The sequence below is a fragment of the Myxocyprinus asiaticus genome, chromosome 16 (assembly GCF_019703515.2).
Source record: "Myxocyprinus asiaticus isolate MX2 ecotype Aquarium Trade chromosome 16, UBuf_Myxa_2, whole genome shotgun sequence".
NCBI classification, from domain to species: Eukaryota; Metazoa; Chordata; class Actinopteri; order Cypriniformes; family Catostomidae; genus Myxocyprinus; species Myxocyprinus asiaticus.
This window is the reverse complement of record NC_059359.1, coordinates 28,415,766-28,441,122: the sequence shown is the minus strand read 5'-3', so window position 1 is coordinate 28,441,122 and position 25,357 is coordinate 28,415,766. Positions and strand designations below refer to the sequence as shown.

The 25,357-nt window shown below is 38.6% G+C and overlaps 1 protein-coding gene across 2 annotated transcripts; it reads left to right on the top strand.

Annotated features, from left to right (window-relative positions):
• Positions 1-661: 661 nt before the first annotated feature.
• On the top strand, positions 662-23,723 carry LOC127453958 (uncharacterized). 2 transcript variants are annotated; one of them, XM_051720809.1, is made up of 11 exons: positions 662-1,004; positions 11,332-11,435; positions 13,980-14,073; positions 14,166-14,321; positions 14,428-14,565; positions 14,995-15,249; positions 16,357-16,749; positions 22,397-22,654; positions 22,741-22,847; positions 23,007-23,053; positions 23,439-23,723. In XM_051720809.1, exons 3-11 carry the CDS (start codon positions 14,019-14,021, stop codon positions 23,467-23,469), a joined length of 1,440 nt encoding a protein of 479 aa, XP_051576769.1. In that variant the 5' UTR covers positions 662-1,004; positions 11,332-11,435; positions 13,980-14,018; the 3' UTR covers positions 23,470-23,723. The 2 variants fall into 2 exon arrangements, with proteins under 2 accessions (XP_051576769.1, XP_051576768.1); XM_051720808.1 differs by having other exon boundaries at positions 675-1,004; positions 14,425-14,565; positions 23,439-23,722.
• The last annotated feature ends 1,634 nt before the right edge of the window (positions 23,724-25,357 follow it).

The following is a 25,357-nucleotide window of genomic DNA, read 5'->3' as shown; positions in this document are numbered from 1 at the left end:
TGATGTACATGCATATACCTCACAGTTTGTGATGTTGCTTCAACTTTCGTTTCTAAACCAGAAGGAAATTTGTCATTAAAAGGTAAAAATAGCCACTTTCCCCTTAATAATAAACATAATGAATGTTAGCATTGTTTTCAATGATGTGCAACCTGTACATATCGGTTAACATCTCCAAAAATTTGTTCTGGGGTTTCATGACCCTTTAAATGATTATATCATCGATGGTTTGGAGTAGAAACATGATAATTATATCGTTAGAAAGACTTTTACTATAGTGCATAAAACTCAAAATGTGTTTCTGGGTCAAAGTGAATCTAAAGCCATCTTTACACTGCAAAGGTGGCCCAGAAGCTGCATCTGAAGTGGCAAATATACCAAGAAAAGGTGCATTTACACAGACTGTTTAATGCTGCACAGAGGTGGCATGAATGCATTTACACAGCAGTTGCAATTGAATAAATGATGTTATGAGATTAATGTTTTAACTATAAAATTATGAAATGAATGAAAATATGAAATTATACTTCTTAATATGAAACTATAAAATATATGCTCCATCATGATGACAACAACTAAGTTTAAGGCATTTTTAAGAATTTTGAGAAAGTTTAAGAGTTTTGAGCAGGCTCAAAGCAGCCTTAACTCATTATAGCCAAAATAAAACTCCACTGAAGAGAAAGAAAGATATGAGTTGCGTTTACAGGCCTGTTAGAGGAAGAAAGATAGCTTGCTGCAGGGAGTGACAGACATGTAGAGGGAAACTCAGTGGAATATAAAAGGGACAGTGACACTAGGAAAGAGGTAAATAGAACAGAACTGTCAAACTAAAAACAGTGGCACACAATACCACCACACAGATGAGTGTAGAGCTGCACGAATCCTGTCGCAGTTTCCTGTCCTGTGTGTATGACAGAGTGTGTTTGGAAGAAAATGTCTGTGTAGCTCTCTGATCCTGATCAGAACCCACATACACACACAAACACTCTCATCTCATCAGCACTGTAAGTATTATGTATCTGTTATTATTACAACTTATACAATGCTACCACTTATTGTGAATCAGCCAGTCTGCTACAGGTTTTCTTGTGTATACGGTCAAAGGTCTTTTGTAGTTATGCATCTCTCACTGACACAAACGAAGAGTACAATTAACCAAACAAAATCATAGTGATGGAGATGCAGTGTTTGGTTGTTAAAAATGTTTAGAGGTAATCTTTTTTAGCTGAATAAAATAATATTACCTAACATTTTATTTATATACTGCACTGTCCTGAATTTGTGCAGATGTTTCTGGTGGATAGGACTCATATGGTACAGATTGATCAAAATTTTAAAAGCTGAATTATGAAATCAATAACCATTTGATGAGATATTTTGGGTGTATTGGCGTACAGATAATTTGTAAATGAATATTTGTTTATGATGATATCACACAAAAAGAAAACATGTAGGATGACCTGTGTTACATAAGCTATGCTTTGCTACTCTAGTTGTAGACATGCAAAATTTTAATGTGTCAGCCTTCACTATGTGTAACATTAACACTAACAGATATTAGGTGACTTCTTGGATCACAGGAGTTAAAACTTGACATCTGTTCTGTAGGCCAACGCCTGAATTTGGGCACTTGAATTCAGAAATGTATGCAATGCTATTGACTCTTTTAAGATAAGTGAAGATTTAGTCCAATACTTCAAGTTGAATTGTATTTTAATATTAGAGTTCTTTAGCTGTATGCTAAGTTGTCTGTGGTTTTGAAGTTTCAACATTTATATGACACGCTAAATTCCCACACGATTGTATAGAATCAGTGAAATGATACTTTCTAGTTTGTTATATTTCATTTAATTCAAATGAGTTCATTTAGGCAGAAACGTATTGTAAATTAAATCATGAAATAGTGTACATTTAGGTAATAAGAAATAAATGCTAATTTTTGTAAGTCTGTATACCATATGTAATGGTGAATAAATGCAAATGTTGTCAGAAGTATATAAATCATGATTCATAAAATTGGAAGATTAATACCACAGTTATTTTGGAAGAGGTATTTTTTATGTTTAAGTCACTAGCATGTATTAGCGTTATTCATTTATTGATTCAGTGGTTTCCATGTAACGGACTGCTTTAGACATTTTCCCCTGTTGGCTGGTCTTAGTTGGGTGCTGTCTGTGCAGGAACTAAACACTAAACAGCAGGAACCATTATTTCTTTTAAGACAACATCGTCTTCCCCCAACCAATTTCACTAATAAAAACCCATCCACATTAATTGTAGCCTTTATTCAATATACTCTGCAAGGAAGACTAATTTCTATAAACGCTAGTCCCCAATTATGAAAAGAATTGTGCTGTTGAGATATGACCGTCTTTTGGTAATAATCTGGATTTGTTATGATTTTCTTGGTGAGGATAAACAGGAAAGAGATAAAATGCTTAGATTTGGTGCATTTGAAAGTACAAATGCACCAAATCTAAGAATTTGGAACGCCCCCCCCCACATTTTTATCACAAATTCTGTCCATCTTTGTGATAAAAATATTGAAAAAAAGCTTGCACATCCCAAAAATTGTAAATGTGGGTGCAGGATCCACAAATTTCAAACCAAAAAGTAAATAAAGGAACCTCATACCTGGGAAGAGCTACATGAAATCTGAGGAAGAATTGAATGGCTCGAAACGTCGCTTGATAAAATCCTGTCTATGGATGATTTCAAGGTGTGCGATTCCTTTATTTATTTTTTTCCATCTTGGTTATTCAGTCAGGTGAATAAAACTCTCATAGAGTCCTAATCCATTCTAGAGTTTAGAGTCCCAGAATTCCAAAGCAAAACATGAAAGCCAGTCAAAGACAACATATGGTCATTTATGTTTACCAGTCTATAATACTGTTTAGTGAGTATATATGATTGCAAATATCTAGAGATAGTTACCTATGGCTTTTCTATGTTTTTTTTTTTTTTTCTGTCATGCTTATTTCATGCTGGGAAAAAAAAAAAGAGAAGAAAATCCTTCCAGCGTAACTGACTTTACAGAAATGCTCTGACAATATGCAATAATAAACTCCACTGGCATTAAAAGCATGCGGCACATACATCTATATTATCTATATATGTATATGTGTATGTTATTTTTTGGTGACTTTGTCTCATTCTGTTGTGGTATGATGCACAGTGTGAAAAATAATCTGTTTACATAACAAGAAATACAAAAATATCTTCCAAAAAGTCAAAGCTTTTGAACACAGATTAAGCTGTTTTAGCTCACTGTGCACAGTGAGTACATGTCAAAATATACTATTGCCATATTTTTAATCACAGCTATTTGTTAAGCTTATTGACAACTATTGTGGACACGGCAGTACTAAATTTCACAATGTAAAACAATAGTTTATTACCTTGACAGCTATTTTGTATAGCTATTTGCTCTTTAAAACAGCGGCCTTTAGTTGAGCTAAGGAGAAGCCGCTCATCCAGTTAGAGAAACTCAACTCTGAATTGTAAGACATGCATAAACAATGCCTTCTACTCACACACTGTCATAATGAAAAAAATATTAATAAAAGGTATTAAATGAGTAAAGATCCTCATGGTACAATTATAAAATCTGTAAATGCTTTAAGTTGGATAATATAATGCATTAGAAACATGCACGGTTAGTTTCTCACACAAACATTCTAAACTTTCTGTCTAGTGTTATTTTGGATATATGTACAATGAGAAAATAATATGTTGTATTGTAACTTTTAGAGTATCCTTACGCACAGAGATAGAAAATATCGTAGTATTTTTTATCAACTATAAAAAGTTATATACAGCAACATCCATTCATATATTTCTACATATTAAATATGTATTGTGATTAATACCATGGTTCAAACTGGCAAAAACAGAATATGTATACATTTATGTCAGCATAAGAAAAAGATATTGGACAATGTACATATGTAATATGCATGCAAATCACTAATATAGGGGAAAACAAGGAAAATGTGCCTTCTTCTAGACCCATTTGTATGACGATTCAAAACTATTTCTTTTTTACAGAATATTTATGGAGCAATTAAAAACAAAAGTCAGTTAATAAAGTGAAATGATATAATTGTTTTATTTATTGTTTTATTTAAGATCATGTAATAAATGCGAGCATAGGGCAAAAGAACAACGAGGGAGCAATAATGTTTTAATGATATATAGGGCACTATGCAATATCATACACAATTACTTTTAATATAGTAACAATTAAATACTTCAAAATAATTCCTTTGTCGTTTTTGTAACATGTTTGTATTTTTAATGATGCTGCTTCTAGTAACAAAACTGTGTATATGTTGGAGGTGCAATGTTAGTAAAGGCATATTTCACAAGTGAATCTCTGTTGTGATTTGTACAGTCCATGTGGGCCCAATTCCTTATGGAAATCATAATATTGCAGTGCAGGCGTTCTCTTGTTGGGTGTCCATTTTATGCAGAGCAGGTTTTTTTGGATGTGTTAGATCAACGTACCTCAAAGTCTACCTTTTGTCATCGCACACAATCATGGTTCAGTAAACTTTCTCAGTGCAAAGCAACAAAAAGGTGTTTAGAAAAGTACAGTGGTGGTGTTTGTTGTTATTTAGGACCTATTACCCTGGCGGGCCTTTAACCTCATTGTACCTCTTCTGTGCTGTAGACTATCTCTCCACAGCGTTGTAACATGTTTAGAGCATAAATGTAATCAAAATCTCAAGCACATTAACTATGGACTTGTCTTTTTCTTTTTTCATGTAGTAAGGTAGCTTGAACTCTTGTATGTAGCCTAATAATATTTAGTTAGAGTGTAAGTATGTTAAGAATTTATTTCAAATATATGAGTATCTTTAAATTAAATCATCGGACATCAAATGATCCTCATATTATTCAATTCTGCGACAAACATCCTTCTGTGACTGGATACCTGTGGCTTTAAATGATGAAAAATTAGGAAATAGTAGTTTTGGAATCATGAACAAAGCTGAGGATTATAAAGCACATAGTAATAAGTCGGAGCACTCAAACAACACTAAAAAATAAAAAGTTTAGTAAACTTAAAAAAGTAAGGCAACCAGCTGCAAAGCATTTTTGAGTTTACTCAACTTCAGACAAATTAGTTTGACCAACTTAACAATTCCAATTGGATCTCAAGTTCTATGAACTTAATACAGTAAGTTAAGCGAACTCAAAAATATCAATGATCATTAAGTTGAATAAACTAGAATTTTTAAGTACAGCTGTCCATAACTTTCAATATTTTTGAAAACAATAAAATTATTATTTTTTTTTTATTAAATCTATATTTTGACATAAGATCATGTATCAGCCCCATCAAGACACCAAATATTTGGTCTGATTTAAATGATGGTGTAGGTTACAAATACTTAAAACATTTAGAAGTTGAATCAACTTAATAAATAAAGATACTTGATCAAAGCGAACACAACTTACCCTGATGGTGACTTAAAAAAAAAAACACAACTTTTTACAGCAAAACATAATTAAAAACACATAAAGAGCAAAAACATCTATTAATTAAAATCAGATTATTTACAAAACGTTTTGACCAAACACACATAAATAAATTCAAGAGCAGGGGATTGTGGGTAGTGTCTTCAGCTACAATGCTTCACCAGTGGGCATGCTCAGAAGCAGATGCAACAATGTGAAGTTCATAGTGCTCAGCCTTACAAAGTTCCTTCAGATTTTGACCCATGAATTTTCAAGACCTTTCCATGACTTTAACAAATGGATAACATCATTAAAGATATGATTTGAAATCAAAGATTTAAATTCCCACATATTTCCTGATTTTCTGTGGTTGAACCTGGCTTTATAGACTTACATCAGTGAAATTTAAACTTCCATTTCACAGAGGTGCACAACTTTTCAAATAGGGGTGTGTTGGAAGGTCAGTGATCAAACTGAGCATGCTCAAAAGCCTGTATGTTCTAACTTCACCACCAGACTTGATATTGTATGTGCTCACTGTTTAAATATGTAAGTTGCTCTGACTTAAATGGCATACAAGTTGACTTAATTGATTGTTTTAAGTAAACTCCCTTTTTTTTTAAATTAGATAGTTCAATCAACTTTTAAAATTGAGCTTGTCTGACAAAACTGAAGTTGGATTTTTTACAGTGAAGGAGCACAAATTAAACAGTGTGATGTTGAGCGTCCTGTTTACAGAACACATAAATGTTGCAGAGCAGATTCTGCATTTTTACGTCAAAAGTGAACAAATGTGTGATTAGACAAAATATAGATGGTTAAGGGTGGTCAGAAAGTGGTCCAGTGTTACATCACAATGGGTGATACCTTCAGTTTTATTGGTGCAGTAGTGTACAGAGAATGTTTATAAAGGTCTTAATGGTATAGCCATTTTGAGGAGCTTAATAGGAGAGTTCAGCTGTGTTTTTATCAGTTGATTTTGTTGTTTTTCCTTGTGTTTGAATACTGCAGTTGCGCTTTCATAAGGAGTGAGTGATTTTCATAATGAGAGAAGGATTCCCTCTTTCAGACAGTGTGTCATACAGACAGGTTTCTCTGTTTCTCATCCTCTCATTTCAGTTTGCTCCACACACACACCACACATGCTGTCAGAGTGTTTTCCTATCTGACCGTTTCAGTCTGGAACAGAAAATTTAATTAATGTGAAAAATGCAAACAAACATCTACAGAGCATGCAAATCAAATTTGGCTCAATGGATGTTCAGGTGAGACTCATTCACCTCAATACATTAAACAGGCATCATTATGACCAGATGTTAACATGGAAAACCTTTTTTAGCCACAAAATAAAAATCTCTTTCAATTTTTAAATAAACATTTTGAATTCAGAAGAAGATATTCCAGAAAATGAGTATGACTATAGCAAAGGCCATTTACAGATTTCAGCAGAAATACAGTGAGAGAGCCAGAAACAAAATGACGTGAACATAATAATTGTGTAATGGAAGAGAATCGTCTTCTGTACAGTCAAGTTTAGAAAGTAACCGACAACAATGTGATCTAATCTTCTGTGCATTAACCTAAAAATACACATTTTCGTAAGCATTTGACCAAATTTCAGTAAACTTCCCTTCCCTCGACTTGTCTTTCCACTGACATTTAGCCGCACATGCATTTCAAACCTACAAGACTTAATTAAATGGAGGAGGTTTGTAACTGAAAACAACAAGAAAAAAAGAGATAAATACAATTGGTCTTTCTCTATATTTTCCACTGACTTTTCCAAAACAGGGCATTTGCCATGTGAAAGCCTTACATTTGACAATAAGCAGCTGTTTCCTGCATCAGTCCCTCATGGCATCCATCTTAACCCTCTTCAGTTGTCTGCAGGCACGCCTCAGAGTTTTCACCATTTTCTTACAGCCCACAGTCTGAGCAGATGTGTGTCAATCACTAAAAGTTTCTGAGGATCAGATCTGTTAGAGGGATCCCCTGTTAGTCAGACAGCAATAGCGAATCTCCCACTACAAACAATTCTCTCGCCATGTGACAGTTGAGCTAATTTTAGCAGACCAGACTGACTTTTTGCCAAAAGTACTGTAACACAAGTTAGGTAAGATGTGTGGATGATGATCACAATATCACACCTCAGTTCTTAAGTCAAATACGCAGGGAAATTACTTGCTGAAGGGGAAATACAAAACAAACACCTGTATGGGACATATTGAAATAAATCGCCCACAACCGCCTCTTTTCCTGCTTTCTTTCTTTCATTCTTTCTGTAATGATCATGTTTGGCTTCTTGACGCCCTTTCAGTCTATGTGAGTAATAAGGAATCCCTCTAAAATGGGTCTTTCCTTATAACTCTGAACACAAAGACAGAAAGAGTAGTATAGATAGAAAGATAGATAGATAGATAGATCATACTGCAAGCTAAATGAGCACTACCTAAATGCTAGTTGATATCTAGTTACTATCCTGAGAATTTACTTGAAAATACACCTAAAATTTAACTATCCAATCCAATTGTGGTATTGTAGAGCAAGGTCTGAATTCATAAGAAACATCAAAGCTACCAACAGATTAAGGAAAATAGTGATCTAAATGACAAAGAGCTGTGTGAAGTTTAACTTATTTTTTGAAAATGTTGAGCAGAGCATGGCAGGAAGAGAGAGAATGACAGAAAGGTGAAACCTTAGACACAGATGTGAGGCAGGCAGCATGTTTGTTTCAGCCTTCATGTGGTTCCCCTTTGCAAACCACCCCTGTCCTACAGCTCTAAACTACACTAAAGTATCTCTCTCTCTCTCTCTCTCTCTCGTTCTCAGTGTATCTATACCTCTAGAGAGGTATACTTTATTACAGAACAAAATGATTTTGAAGACTAATGCTATACTGAAAACCCTAATAAGTTGACTACTCATTTGATTGAGTAAACTCGGTCCCTCAATTGAATTGAGTAATGGCATCTCCAAAACATTTGTAATTAAGTTGAATTAACTTGGTGTTCATATGTACAATGAACTGAACTATTTAGGTTAATTCTTCAAAGAAACGCATATATACCTGCACTTTAACCGCACATGCACAAAAAGAATTAGCCAATAGGGCTACTGACCAAATGGGACACTGATCACCCTAATGGTGACATCACACAAAACAACTATTTGCAACAAAACAACATAAATAATACTACAAAAGAGCTAAATCCTCTATACATTATTAATTACAACTATTTAATGCCCCAATAACTTTCCTTTGACCAATGAAACATAAATAAATATTCAAGTGCAAAGCATTATGGGTATTCCTCATAGTCTCAATTTTGTACTCAAAAGTTTGAGTTATTAACACTTAAAATCTAAAGTCTATGGAATTGTAAGATAAATAAGTTCAATGAACTTAAATATATGAGTTATGAGCCCGAGACCTGACATTTCAAGTAATACTTATTTCAGACAACTTAATGTTTCCAGTAATGACAGTTTTAGGGTTTACAGTGTAGGAGTTCCACAGAGAATTTGTTATACATATTTAGAACACCATAAATGCACTTGTGCAATAAAGAACCCAGAAACAAATACACTGATCTGAAGAACCCATAATGTAACTTGACAAACTTCTCAAAAGATTTTCAAAAGAATCATAAAAAAAAAAAAAAAAAAAAAAAAAAAAAAAACTAACTTAATAACCAACTACAGAATCCTACAGCGGAAAATAGTTCTTGATCAGAGGAGGGATATTCTGTCCAACCAATGATGCTGCAAAAATGTGTTTATAAATGAAAGACTTACTCATGACTTATTTGGGCCTCTAAACTCTCTGAAACACATCTGCGCAATCAGAATAAGAATCAGAATTTTTGCAAGCGAGTTTGGGGAACTTGACTTGGTAAGTTGTTTCTAAGGTAATAATAGACCTATACACAATACAAATATAAGATATATAGTGAGGAGCTATGAAGAGAAGTATATGAATATTTTTCAGTATGTACTGACTTGACAATTGGGGATCATAAAAAAACAGACATAAGCATTTTTACATCTATAGTCAGCATCTAGCAAGACCATTGTTGTCTAATATTAACCAGAGTGTTGTATCTTGAACTTCTATCTCTCATTTTTATTTTTGTTTAACAGAGGAATCAAGATCCTTTAAGGAACTGCATAGTTTTCATTTTTTGTATCAGTTCCTTTTTCTACCAAAAACTTTTTTTCAAGCCAGTGGGAAAGTAGGAAAGATGTAGAGATTGTGTGCTGTGTTATAAAATATGATAAACATTAACTTCGATTTATGCAAGCCATTGCTTTCTCTAAATGGAATTATCTATATCTGAAATGCATTTGAAACCTTCTTATTGCATGTTGCATGAGGATGTTTTAAATGAGAATCATTGGATTTACAGGATTCAGACCTAGATAAAGTTACATAAGTCACACAAGCGTTTTCCTGTCATTTTCACATACTGTTCCTTTTTTTTCTGTCTACCAAGAATTTCCTAACAAATCACATTCAAATTCAGAAAATGCATAAAGCTGGTTTCATTTTAATTAACATCTTAAGTTTTTCCCTGAAATCTATTTGGGCTGCAGACAGTTGAGAATGTAATACATTTTAAAGTCTGGATCTGTTGTTATATGTTGGTTCAGGACACTGGAATAATTTGAAGAAGTTCTATAATTCAAGTGTTTTTGACAGGATCCTGTACAATAGTAATAACACAGAAACACTTGTTTATTGTAAACAGTTATCACATGTTGTAAAATTCCACCAGCATTTTCTAGAACCGTAGTCACACTCAGGTTCCGAGTGCCAGGTGAATATTAAAATGAAGCATTAAATCTCTTTAAACAGATGATATACAACCCAATCTAATGTAACAATTTATGCAATAGAGCAAGGGCAATGGAAAAATTAAAGAGGAAAGAGGATTAGAGAGAAATTAAAATGTTAATCAGATTCATCTTTTGTGCTCGATGGTTTGGGTGCTGAAACAGATGTGAAGAAGTAGTGTTTTTTAAATGCACTGTAAAAGTGTGTTGGCAGGTAACATAAAAAATATTTTTAATTGGCAATATCTAAATGAACTGGTTGAAAAATATGATTTAATATGACTAAATTAACTACTTTAGGTTATACCCAATGTGCAGTGTGTTACACATTGGGTCAGATCAGATAGAAATAGCTCCTTACAGTAACAACTACACATTTTCACTTTTTTACAATGTGGAATGGATTAGATATCTTATCAATACCTCTGTAACACTAATGGTTTCTAATAGGGAATGATGTATAAAAGCATACATGGACCCCATAAAGTCAATTATACCATGTATTGATGAAAACAAACAAAAATTTACATACAAAATTAAAACATACAAACAAAACATAAAATGAAATCATGACAGCTCAAAATAATGTAGAATAAATTAGGTTTCAGAGTATATGTTAATCGATGAATGTTCATGCATAATATTTGTCTTTTATAGTAAGTGAAAAAGAACCTTCTCAGAATTAACTTTTTTGGGAATAATTAGGTGTCGATGTCTTTTTCCCCCTCCAGGTTATCAGTAAAAAAAATTGCTATGCATTTATGCAGCAATTATCGTCATTACTACGTATTGAAGCTTTTCCTGGACATATCTGAATGTACAATTTCCTATGCTTCATGGATTATTTGATGTATTTAACTGGAACAAGAATACCAAAAAGAATGCGGTCAGAAAAGTAATTAAGTTTCACTGTCACAAGCATTTATAAGTGACAATTAGATTTTCTGTGGATTTCATTTTTTTTGTTTTTTTGTTTTTATAAACCTATTTCAACAGCTTCAAGCTAATAGCTGGACGTTTTCTTTTATCCCTTAGGCCAATCAGACAGAGGGGAGGCGTAGAAATATTTTAGCCAGCAAGTGAACACATCCGCTGCACAACTTTGAAGAAGAAAAGCGATACAGTATTTTGCTCATAAGGTGAGTATATTTACACATACGTGTAAATTTAAACATATATTTATCATACACATTCAAAATTTATTCAATCTTTATCATAGATCTTTTTAAAATATTTTTATTATAATATGAAGTCAGAATATGGAATAAAATCTTTTTTGATGTTTTTTTTTTTTTTTTACACATTTTTTATAAGGAAACATTGCCTTAGAAACAGAAAACTGGTTGAAGCCGCATTGTGAACTGTTTATAAAGTATGAAATAAAGTCAAAATTAAAGAACACTGAACAGGGATAATACTTTGTACTCTTAACGTTTTTAGTTCAATTACTTTTACAACTTAAAACGTGCATATAAATTTGCAAAACATGAAAATGAGCCACAGAACTATCATTGATTCTATCATAACATGAACAATAATCACATAAACAACAAGATCTAGTTTTATTTTTGCTCAGTGCTTAGTACTAAAATGGAATCATTCGAGTAGATCAATAAAAAAGTCAAAATTCGCTTTGAATTTCTTCGAATAATTTCTTATATTAGGACTCTTTAATTGACTAAAACATTTACTAGACATGTTTAGCCTGTCAGGTCCATTATTTGTTGTTTTAAGGCATTTAAATATGTCAAGTTCGTGGTCTTAGTATTGTTCCCCTCCCTTCTATTCTCCATCTTTCTGTGTCTGTTTGCTGTTTAACCTCCATCCTGACCACAGCCCTGATCGTCTGTCTTTATGGGTTAGTTCTTCAGGTGCACTCTCTTGCTCTCTCTATCTCTATCTCTCTGTCTACATCTGTCTTTTATGTTTCTTTGTGTGCTTCTCTTTCCCCTGTTTCTTTCTCATTCTTTAAAACTTTTTCCTCATTTCTCACACATTGTACTCCACTGGTGATGTAAAAATTACATTTTTAATTCAGTTTTAATTCCATCATTGGAGACACTGATATACACCGTAGGCAAGTTTGTAATTGAATAAATTAGAGCAGAACGATGTAGCAAAATCAAAGAGGTTTGGAGCAATAAATGCATTGAGACCTTTTGTACAAATGGCAGAAATATAACTGAAATATAACTGCCTGTCTCAACAAATGATTTCATTCCGCAGTACAAATATTGACCATTCACTGATTCAACTTCACTGATTTCTGATTTCTCCATTTTCTCCATTGCTGAGACAGTGTGCTGAATCTCGTGCTGGGATTGACACGATTTAGATTTCACTGAATTATATTTGCATAAAAAGCCTGGACTGTGAGGCACCGCAAATATTTAGTAACACATTCCACATAAAGGTTTATCATCTGGCTAATTATGCATTATTTCAGAATTCTTCCAAATTTTATTCCAAAATGTTCTGTGTATTACACTTTTGTGTAAGCAACTATGCAAATTGCAGTGCTTACGTTAGCTTAAATTTACCCTGATTTAAAAAAACTAAAATATGTGCTTCATGGGGCAACATCAAAATTACCTGGTTTTATTCCAGTAGAGATATTACAGTATTTAACATCACTGAATGAACCGGAATACATTAGGTTACATCAACAAAATTAATTATAAAGTTTAGATCAGGTAGAAATATCTCCATAAGGTATCATTTGCAAATTACCACTTTTTTTAGTGTACATACTACATTTATTTATCAAGAAAGTGCTTGTACCACAGCATAGCAGTAAGTTGTTTTACTTGATATGTATAACCAATGCATCATATGCCTGATCTTAATAAACAAAACTATTTTCCTTGGGGTCCACAATATAAGAGCTGCTACATGCAGAATTAATGTTTGCGGAATGTTTTTGTTTTTTAAGTTTTGAAGTAATATGATTTCACCGGATACTTTTATTTGTATTTTTATAGAAATGTGAATAATTTTGATTTGTTTAAGTGTGCCTAAATGTATCTTAATATTATCAATATTGTAAATAAAGTCACAGACCTAAAGGGTTTACAGTGTGGGGTCCCTATATACATTGCATTTTTGAAGTATCAATCTCTTCACAGGGAGTGTAAAAAAGAAAGATTTATGTGAATCACATACACATTTAAAAAAAAAATGCAAGAAGAAAGGCAAGAACAGATATAACAGACGTAATGCACACCACACTCCCAGCTTAGCTATGCCACCAGCAGCGCTATGTGGTGTACTTTTTTCTATGTGTAAGCGAGGAGAGATCCGCCTTTCGTGGAACAAGGGAGGAAGAGAGGGGGTGTTATGGAGGAGGAGGTGAAGAGGTGAAAAGGAGCAGGATAACAATCTACTCACCGTACAATCTCAGCCCACCACAGACAAACCTCTCAGCTGCCTCTTCTTGCTGTCTTTCAAGCTGTTTTTCTTTTAAGTTTCTACACTGGCACTTGTCTTCCTTTTGTGTCTGTAACCCATAGCCCACCACAAAGCTTTCTTCTCCCCTTCGCCATTCTCTACTCTTACTCTTTCTCTCAATCACTCAAAAAATCTGAGCCCACCACAAGCCCCTTCCTTCCTCTAAAGGCTTCCAATTACTCTAACATTTGTCTATGGCTACGAAATCAGCAGTGTCTAACTGAAATGGTTTACAGATCATCCTCGGCCCTTTCTCTATCTGTTCTGAGGACAGAATGATGCTGGGTTGGATACTAATATCTCTGCTTCTCCAATTTCTCAAAGCACAAGGTAAGTGTGGCAAATAACATGACAGTTGTTACTGTATATGGCATGAAATCAGTAGCAGCTTATATAAGCAGTTTGTGTTCCTTTACCGTTAGGAAGCCCCATGGTAATTTACGCACAGGAAGGAGGGACTGTTACTCTACCCAGAGATAAAACGGTAACTGCAGAGAATGTTTATGTGAACTGGTACTATGGGTCAGAGGTTAAAGCAGAAGTCATCAGCAGGAACCCTCAGAGAGGGATCCAAAAGGGTGAGATGCAAGTTTTTGTTTAAGAGTATATGTATTTTTGTGTACTCTAATAATAATTAGGCTATCATGTTTGATATAACTGCACATGTATTTATGCCATTAGTAGGGACCTGGACGCGTGCCTCTCTGTTACCGGATTTCTCTCTAAAAATTTCACCAGTGCAGGATTCTGATTTTGAAATTTTCCACTGTGAACAACATGTATTGAAGGATACTTATACCAAGACCTACAAACTGTACCGCGGTAAGACAAAGTGCAAAGAGAGAGAGCATTTCTAATTATTATATTCAAATTATGCAGTGAAAACATCCATTTATTAGCCTCTTCTAAATACACATTTTCAAAAACACTGAGACAAGTATTAGAATGATTTTCCTATTAGTTCTTTTTTCAAATATATGATGAAATGGCACTCACTGTTGAGTTTAAATTTGGACTCTTACACTAAAAGAGTGTGATGACGTAAGAATGTCAATAGGTGCACTGCGCCACCCTGTGTCATAGAGTCTAATTGCAAAAGAGAATTCTGCACTGCATACTTTCACATCAGTTACAACCTGTTTACACTTAGTTATGTAAAACTGGTGTAAAACCATACACATTAAATGATAAGATTTCACTTCCTTTAGATTTTTCATATTCCACATTTCAACATCTTTTTCTCTGTTTTAGTGTCTATACTCAAAGTGCCGGCTGTGATATTTGGTGACACTCTGTCTCTAAATTGTGAAGCGGAAAGCAGTTCGGTTCCGACCACTGTAACTTGGAGTCCACCTAAAAACTCAGAATGTGAACGTGAGATTACGTCTTACAGTGGAAACACAATTTCGGTTAAAGATGTGTCCAGGTGCGCCGGTGGTGTTTGGACATGCGAGGTGAAGTATGAAAAGAAAAAAGCAGAAGCAACAACAAGTGTTTCTGTAATAGGTGAGACTGCATGTGTATACATTCACTCTACTGTATGCACTTTATGTATTTTGTGTATATGTGTGTTTATAAATGTTATACACTGTATTTACACTCACTCTCTGCATATCTCTCTCTCTCTTTTCTGAGAGTATCAATCCATTACAGAAGTGTACTTCTTAAATGTCTTTTTACTCTCTCTCATCTTTACTCAGCACTTTACTTCAGTTTCATCTTACTTGATTACAGATTCTAACATTTAAAGGAATATTGGTTCGTTGCAAGTTAAGCTCAATCTACAGCATTTGTGGCATAATAAAAATTTATTTTGACCTGTCTCTCCTTTTCTTTAAAAAAGGACAAATCTGGGCTACAGTAAAGCACTTACAATGAAAGTAAATGGGGTTCATTTGTAAAGTTAAAATACTCACTGTTTCATAAACAATATGCATATTAACATGATTTTAGTGTGGTAAACTCACTTACTAACCTTTTCTGTGTAAAGTTACATAACATTTTACAGCTTTGTTGCCATGTCGACGTAACGCAGTAAACCCTAAAACTACCATCAAAAGTATGATTTAAACAACTTTACAGCTCAAATAACAAATTTTAACAGAAGCATTAATGTAAGTGCTTTTATAAAATTATAAGCTTCACATTTCTGCCTTTAAACGTTCCAAAATTGGCCCCATTCACTTCCATTGTAAGTGCCTTACTGTAACCTCATTTATTTTCTTTTTATTAAAGAAAAGGAGGGACAAGTTGAAATTATTTTTCGTGGGAATCAACATTATGCCACAAATGCTGTTGATTGAGCATAACTTGTATTGAACGTGGAATATTATATTGCCGGCAGTGAATTATTTCAAGTAGACTGATTAACCTTACAGAATAAGAATAAGAGTTTTTTTTTTTTTTTTTACTTTGAAAGTAACAATGAATATAATAAATGATAAAGATTCACAGTGAGGAACTCTAAGTAGAAAACTTGTGTGAATATTGTTTGGCAATGTTTGTCTCTGTGGGTGATGATGCTGCACTGCATGAACTATGATATTCTGATATAGTATTATTTTTTAACATTTGTAATATTAATTTTCATATGTTTTCTTGTCTCTTCACCAGATCTTGCCCCTTCTCCACCAGATCCCATTTATACATATGTCTCCTATTCATACCCCAACTCTACAGTTGACATCCCTTGTTCTTTGTCCTCTAACATCCCCTGGGCCGTTGTAACTGACTGTGGCCTCCAGGGGGTTAGCTGGAGCTTCACTCCTCGCAGTGACCAAAACCAGCAGCTTGCAGAATCTCTTCTCAGCCTAAGTGTTCACCCGAAGACTACATGGAACATCACAATGGGTGCACAAATTACTGTCCAGGGACGAGAGTTAAAAGACCAGGATCTATCAATTCATAAGCTGCCTGTATCGGAGAAGATTAGAGGGGAGTTCACCTGTAGTCTGAAATTCATGAATAAGATCCTCAGCAGGAAGGTGCAAGTGGAGGTTCTGCAGGGTATGTGAAAAAACACTTTGGATGAATAAAGTATCATTGAGGAATTCACATTAATTATTGCAAAAATATAGCTGATAACATGGGGCTAGTTGTCACAGTTTTTACTCCAGTAAACAGCAAACAAAAATGTGTCCACGGGCCGTAGACAATGACGCTTTCTGCCTGTCAATCATTTTTGTGTGTTGTTAATGCCATTTTTATGCCATGTTGCTGATAACAGTTGTCAGTTGAGGGTGCTATTTTGCTGCTGTTGTTTTTGGTTAAAGCTGAAGTGTGTAAATTTTTCTGTGTTAAAATACTTTCTCTTATCACATCTTAATATGCAGAGACAACTATAAGTAAGCCAATTGTAGGTTAATGTTCTTTAAACCATAAACACTGTCTCTGTGGCGCTATAAAAATCCTCTGTTTGTTTTGAGCGACCTGTCCATACCAACACAATAAAATGTAATCAACCAATGGTGTGAGTTGTAGGTGGGACTATCTGTTTGCTTGATCTTTAGTGGCACTAGTGGAACTAACATTACACACTTCAGCTTTAATGTTAATTTAACATATAAATACATATACAGACATATAATTTTTTTTACATTAGATGTTGTATATATTAACATTACTTAATGCATTATGAACTAACATGGACAAACAATGATCAATAATATTTTTTATAAATTAACATTAATTACGAATATGTGGTAATCGTTACTTCACTAAAATTATTTACACTCATATGAGATGAAGACATATTAAGATAGTATGACCAGCTGAAAACTTCCATTTTATGTCTGTAAACCGTCATGGTTACTTGTGTAACCTCCGTTCCCTGAGGGGTCACCCTTGGGAGCCTGAGACACCTCTGGTCTTTGATAAAAGGCCAATGAAAATTGGCGAGTGGTATTTGCATGCCACTCCCCTGGACATACGGGTATAAAAGGAGCTGATATGCAACCACTCATTCAGGTTTTATGCTGAGGAGCCGATATAAGGTCCGGCCATTTCAGCGGGTAGATCAGCATTGTGGCAGGAGGGACACAACGTCTCGTTCCCTCCATCAGGGAACGGAGGTTACACAAGTAACCATGATGTTCCCTATCTGTCACTCACTCGACATTGTGTCGATATAGTGACACTAGGGGTCCCTATACGAAACGCCACAATTGGCTGAACTGTGTTACGTGAACTGGTGGTGTGTGGTGGCCAGACTACTGTATGCCTCATAGCTAGCACACCAGGTTGACACGTAACCTCCCCCAACATAGTTATGAGTGTCGAACGGCCCTTTTTGGGGACAAGTCGACTACCCAAGAGATAGAGACAGGCTTAACCCAGTTGTGGCCTCTTTTCCCCTTCTCTTTTTTCCACTCCCTAAAAAAGAAGGGGGATTATCTGACTGGGCCACCAGGTCTAGTCGGGGGTGTCCCTCCCAAGGGGAAGACACAGCGGAGACCACACCTCGCCCAAAGAAAGGGGGGGGGATATTTAAGTGGAAGGATATGTCACATGGTCTTTCCAAACATGTGGAGAGTCTTCAAGGTAGATCCTGCCCAATGGGGGAGGAGTTACTACAAACATGGAGACTGGGGCAGAGGGGCTCTGCCCAAGGAAGACGCAATTTGCCAACAGAGAAACGAATTAGCGGAAGATATATATCATATAGGGTTAGCCTTACAGGGAACCGCCACATGCGGAGCACCTACACGTGCTTGCCCTGGATCAACGGCCGGAACCTACGCAGGGCGAGCAGAATTGCCAACAACTCGAGGCAGTTGATGTGCCAATGCAGTCGCGGGCCCGTCCAGAGGCCGGTGGCTGCATGCCCATTGCAAACGGTGCCTCGGTCCAAGGGCTGAAAAGACGGTGACAGACTGGCGTGATGACAACGCGATGTGTCCCGTGGTGCCATGCCCATCTTGGGACTCGAGTCTGGAGCCAGTGCTGAAGTGGCCTCATATGCATCAACCCGAGCGGGGTGGCCACCGCCAAGGATGCCATATGCCCCAGGAGCCTCTGAAAAAGTTTCAGTGGAACCGCTGTTTTCTGTTTGAACACCTTCAAACAGGCCAGCACCGACTGGGCGCGCTCGTTCGTACGGCGCGCCGCCAAGGAGACTGAATCTAACTCCAAACCGAGAAAAGAGACGCTCTGAACCGGGAGGAGCTTGCTCTTTTCCCAGTTGACCCGAAGCCCTAGTCGGCTGAGGTGTGAGAGCACCAGGTCCCTGTGTGTGCACAACATGTCTTGAGAGTGAGCTAGGATTAGCCAGTTGTCGAGATAGTTGAGAAGGCGAATGCCCACCTCCCTTAACGGGGCAAGGGTAGCCTCTGCGACCTTCGTGAAGACGCGAGGAGACAGGGACAGGCCGAAAGGGACGACTTTGTACTGATACGCCTGACACTCGAATGCAAACCACAGGAAGGGTCTGTGTCGAGGAAGGATCGAGACGTAGAAGTACGCATCCTTCAGGTCTACCGCCGCGAACCAATCTTGATGCCGGACGCTCGCCAGAATGCGTTTTTGCGTCAGCATCTTGAATGGGAGTCTGTGTAAGGCCCGGTTCAGCACTCGCAGGTCCAAGATTGGCCGCAACCCACCGCCTTTTTTCGGTAAAGGGCTGTAAAACCCTTCCGTAGGAGGGTAGCGATCTCCGTGCGCAAGGTAGCAGCGTTTTCGCTCTTGACCAAGGTGAAGTGAATACCGCTGAACCTGGGCGGGCGCCTGGCGAACTGAATCATGTAGCCGAGTCAGATGGTCCGGATCAGCCATCGTGACGGATTGGAAAGCGTGAGCCATGCGTCCAAGTTCTGCGCAAGGGGGACTAAGGGGACAACGTCGTCGGATGTACTGGCAGGTGGGGCCTCGCGGCGGGGCGGAGCACGAGGTGCCACACCACGTCGTGGCCGTGCTGAGTCTAGGGACATCGAAGCACTTACCTGGCTCCTTGTGACCACCCCCGGAACAGCCTGGGACGGGGGAGGAAGAGGCCTGTCCTTGTAACCCGTGGAGACTGCCACATCGGGGGCGGCTGTGTGCCACAGCTGGGCGCTCAGGGGTGGAAAGGCCACCGCTGGAGCGCCAATCCTGCAAGAAAAAAACCTGTGGACGGTAGTCGTGGTGATGACCGTGCACACAGGGTATGTGACCCAGGGAGGAAGGAAGCTGCTCTTTTGCTGAACTGTTGGGTACCACAGCCACTTGGGCATGCGGCGAACTCAAACAAAAAGGCAACAAAAGATTTTCTGCCCGGCCCTCCACCGGGGGATGGAGTGGTCTTTTACCAGCTCCATGTGAGTGGGTGCCCTCGTCTCTGGGTCACCCGTCTCAGGGGCACTTTGATGACCTCCGTGGGTCCTTAGGCGCCGGCTGTGAGACGGGTGGCGTCTGCTTCCTGTGGTGGGCTCCACGCCGGGGCCGGGCTGAAGGGGCGGGCTGCGGTGGAGCCGGTGCAGTCACCGCAGGGGGACGCCCTTGGCAATGAGCAGATGGGGTGCGGGATCTTGAGCCGCGCCATGGCAGGATGTGCCGGATTGCCTCTGTCTGCTGCTTCACCGCCGAGAACTGCTGGGCAAAGTCCTTGAAGGTGTCGCCGAATAGGCCAGCCTGGGAAATGGGGGCAGCAAGGAACCGTGTCTTGTCGGCCTCGCCCATCTTGACCAGGTTGAGCCAAAGTTGGTGCTCCTGGACCACTAGTGTGGCCATCGTCCGCCCAAGAGACCGCGCCATGACCTTCATCGCTCGGAGAGCGAGGTTGGTCGCCGAGCGCAGTTCCTGCATCAAATCTGGGGCGGAACTACCCTCGTGTAGTTCTTCCAACGCCTTGTTTTGGTGGACCTGCAGGAGAGCCATGGTGTGCAGGGCAGAGGCGGCTTGTCCAGCAGCACTGTAGGCTTTAGCCGTCAGGGATAACGTGAGCCTACAGGGCTTGGACGGAAGCTTAGGGCATCCGCGCCAGGTGGCGGCGCTCTGCGGGCATAGGTGCACCGCGAGCACCTTATCCACCGGGGGAATTGCCGTATAGCCCCTGGCCGCCCCGCCATCGAGGGTAGTGAGAGCAGGGGAACTGCAGAATCGGGGCCGGGCAGTAAAAGGTGCCTCCCACGATTTCGTCAGCTCTTCGTGCATTTCCGGCAAGAATGGCACTGGAGCGGGGCGTGGCTGCTTTGAGCGGCGCTGCGAGCCCAGGAACCAATCATCAAGCCGCGAGGGTTCAGGGGAGAGCGGAGGGTTCCACTCTAACCCGACGCTCGCGGCCGCCTGGGAAAGCATGTCCGTCATTTCGGCACCGGCCTGTGACTGGGCAATCATCCCTGAAGGGGGAAGCCCAGCTGAGGCTTCTGCATCCGCTCTCCAATGCTGCGCTCGAGAGCTCATCATCTTCACGGGCTCCGAACAAGAAGCCAGACTCACCGTGGGAAGAGCCGGTGAACTCATCCGGAAGCCCGATTGGGGTTGACAAGCGTGCTGGGGAATGGGAGGTCTGCGGGGGGATACCCAGTGGAGACGATCCCATTGGGGTCCCCAAATTGCCCCCAGTGCTAGCCGCGCTGGCCTCATACCCGTAGGTAGAAGGACCGAGGCGGGGAGCCGCAAGGGCTTTCTTACAAAAGCAAGCCGTGACTGCAACGTTGCCATGGTCATGTTCTCGCAATGAGAACATGAACCATCCACAAATTCTGCCTCCATGTGGGTCGCGCCCAGACAGGAAAGACAGCGATCATGACCATTCGAAGTTGAGAGATAATGACTGCAACCATGAATAACACACAAACGGAAAGGCATCTTTAAAAAGACGCGTCTTTAAAAAGACGTTCCTTGTGTGCCGCTCTTATAGAGAAATATATACTCTTTTAGAGGAGAAAAAAGCTCTTTCAGAAAATATACTCTCTTGTTTTTCTGCCGAAGCGCCCAGGGGCGTTCTCTGCAGTGCACCAGTGCAGAGGAGGGAGAAGCTTCTGAAATGCGCCGTCAGATCCAGCAGAGGTGAATGAACAGTAGGATTCAGCTCAATGAGCATGACCGTTCGGCTCTGAAGAGAAAATCTGAATGAGTGGTTGCATACCAGCTCCTTTTATACCCGTATGTCCGGGGGAGTGGCATGCAAATACCACTCGCCAATTTTCAAAGACCAGAGGTGTCTCAGGCTCCCAAGAGTGACCCCTAGTGTCACTACATCGACACAACGTCGAGTGAGTGACAGACAGGGAACCTTTGTTATTTACTCATGGAATAGATTAATCTGACTACTCATAGTGCTCAGTGGCATCAGTAACTGAAAACCTTTTCTTCTGTGTGAAGCTTCATACACACACTAGGTATCTGTATAAGCCCAGTGCAAAATACACAAAAAATTACTGAGTGTACTTAGACATTTATGAACTAGGTGTTTGAAACCAACATACAAAACCACTGCTAAAGAAAACACACATTTGTGTAATTGGACTTTTGACTCAAAAACCTTATAGTTACTAAACAGCCCTTGTGACATCTTTCCTGTGTGACAAAAAGCCCTGGTCTATATTTACATAGAACTTTCAGAGACTTTTCACACTGCAGTTACATAACATACAGTGTAAATGTGTAAATGCATAACTTATACAAACATTTACTTGGATTATTTAATCAGAACTCTCTAAATTTCTCCTTCTGTTAGTGTACTCTTCTCCGGGTTCTTCATTATCTGAAGGCCAAAGGGTGAATCTGACATGCACATTAGGGCATCCTATGACCTCTGACCTCGAGGTGAAATGGAAATGTCCATCTTGCTCCACTCTTCCATCACTTAGCTCCTCTCCTCACCCTGCTTCTCTGTCCATCCCTGAAGTGAGAGTGGAGAACAGAGGGAAATGGAGATGTGAACTCTGGAAAAATGAGAAGATGCTGACATCTGCTGAACTATTCCTGAAGATTGGTAAGAAAAGTGACAGAAATAGGAAAAGAGTGATGAATGTGCTGCAAAACGTGTAACTCTGCTGTTATCGATAAACTGTTTTGCAGAGAAAGTTTCGATGGACATCTGGCTTTGGGTTGCCATCAGCAGTGGAGCTGTTGTCTTCATCTTGCTCCTTGTTATCGTCATCATTGTCATTCGCAGACACAAACAGGTTAAGATCTTCGTGATATGTACTCAAAGCAGAGTTTTTCCCTGTTCATTACAGAGGACTTGTTTGTCAACACAAACACACACACACTCACACTTGACTGTCATCAATACACTTTTTGAAAGGTGAAACTGAAAAAGATTTTGTGATACTTCTCAACAGATGATAATGTACAGACGACACAAGACCAAGTTCTGCTGCTGTAAAAAGTAAGTTTAGTGGCTGTTTGGTATCCTGTTTTTAACTTAAAGTGATTGTTCACCCAAAATGAAAATTAGGTCAACATTTACTCACCCTCATGTTGTTCCTGTATGACTTTCTTTCTTCCGTGGAACATACAGTACAAGAAGATGTTAGGCAGAATCTTTGAGTCTCAGTCACCACTGACTTTCATTGCATCTTTTTTCAATACAATGAAAGTGAATGATGACTAAAGCTGTCAGTCCCTGCCTAACATCTCCTTCTGTGTTCCGTAAAAGAAAGAAAGGCATTTGGGTTTGGAACAACGTTACAGTGAGAAAATGATGTGAATTATCCTTTCAACACATATACTGTATCATATACATCATCTTTGATTATCTTCCTCTCTCTCAGTCCCCAAACAAAAGGATTCTACAAGACCTGAGGATCCTCTGCTTTTTATATTTATAACTGATGTTACAAATAGCCATGTTGATGTATAGCTGTCTGAGTTAAACTTCCCATTCCAGTGACTGCATTCATATTGCAGATTACCTTCCTTATTTATCTCCCTAATGCTCTGAATGGTCTATTACATTTATACATAATAATTTTTTTTTTTGCTTTTCTGTTAATTCTTAATATGAAAAAAATAAATAAAAAATTACTCATAATGTACAATAAAATACTATATGAAAAAACAAATTGTGCCTGGGAGTCCCTGGACTTTTGTACATTTCTTTGAATTACAATAAAACTATGACATATTTAACCCTTTAAGCTTGAATGGGCCTGCCGGCGGCCTGCTGAGAAAAATATCATTATCAAATATTAATAACTTCAGTCTTGAGGTCACGTGACGCCATGCAAGAGGCAGACGTGTGAGCAACGAGCTTCGCGCACTTTGCTAAATTTTTAATTATTTTCATGTTACAATCTGGTGAATTTTGATACACCCAGTTACACATTTGCTCTTTGATGCAAAACACGGCAAAGAAGTCAAAATCCTCGGGCTCTGGAGACATTAAAAGACACTTACGTGTTCAGGATGAAAGCCCCGACAGACTTACAGACCGGGGACTCGATTTGGATGGCGCGGCAGGAGAAGGAATCCAGTGTCAGTTGTCCAACATGTCGGTGATGTTGACGAAGATTCTTGCTGACTTGGAGGATCTCGCTGTAATACGTCGATCGATTACGGCGATGGAAACAAAATTCTCTGAGTTAGTTACAAGAGTGACTGATGTTGAGAAATCAATTGATTTTTTGGAATCTTCGGAAAGGGAATTATCCACTAATCCGCCCGCGACCAAAGTTGATTTGGAACATCTCCTTGAAAAGCTTGAAGATCTTGAGAATAGAAGCCGCAGGAATAATGTTTGAATTGTTGGAATTCCTGAGCATGAGGAGGGCAGAGATATGGTGAAATTCCTAGAGGAGCTTTTCCCGAGTCTGCTCGGCATAACAGGCCACAAGCTGGAAATCGAGCGAGCTCACAGAGTCCCAGCTCACAGATCTGCTGAGGGAAATAGGCCCTGACCGATTCTGTCCAGATTTCTGAGATCATCCGATAAAGATCTTGTGTTGCGCCAGGCGAGGAACAAAGGGAAGCTTTCTTGGCAGAACTATAATATTTTCTGTTCCCGGACTTTGCAAACTCGACAAGAGAGAAACGCGATCGGTTCAAGGAATGTAAGAAACTCTTACATCGGCGAAAGATTACTTTTGCTCTAATATTTCCGGCCAAACTGAGAATAGAAACGAAGGTCGGTCGCAAAGTATTTACATGTCCAAATCAGGCAATGTCTTTTATTGAATCAATGTCTGAGTAAACCATTGGATGTTTCTCATGTGAGTGGGTCGACTCGCTGTACTTACTCTTGAGGAAGCTGGGCCAATTTTGGTTTCTTTTTTCTTTTTGCGTTGGCTCCGCCTAGCAGCCGGAGCTTGTTTTGTGAATAACACTTTTCCTTAAAGAAATTTTGCATTGAAGTTCCCGGCCAGTTTGAGAGTGGACACTACGGATGAATATCTACATGCTCACACAAAGGATGTCTTTTATAAAGTTGACAGATTATGTAAGTCATAGTATATACTTTTATGCGGCCTCCGAGTGAATTGACTTGACCACCCGGGGAACCGGGATGCCGGTTTTGTTTCTTTTTGTGTTGGTTCTGCCTAGCGGCTGGACCTTGTTCTATTGAATAACACGCCTTTGGAACAGCTGTGGATTAATCTGTTTGTTCTTCGTGCTTATGCCTCCTGCTGGCTGGAGTTTGTTATGTTGAGTATTTTTACGGGACATTGGAATGATCACGTCATCTGCTGAACTC

Bases quoted from the DNA above. Each gene is read 5' to 3' on its own strand.
- LOC127453958 (XM_051720808.1), top strand. From the start codon at position 14,019: ATGATGCTGGGTTGGATACTAATATCTCTGCTTCTCCAATTTCTCAAA. The intron at 14,322-14,424 runs GTGAGATGCAAG...TTATGCCATTAG, and splicing joins TCAGAGAGGGATCCAAAAGG to TAGGGACCTGGACGCGTGCC. The intron at 23,054-23,438 runs GTAAGTTTAGTG...CCTCTCTCTCAG, and splicing joins AAGTTCTGCTGCTGTAAAAA to TCCCCAAACAAAAGGATTCT.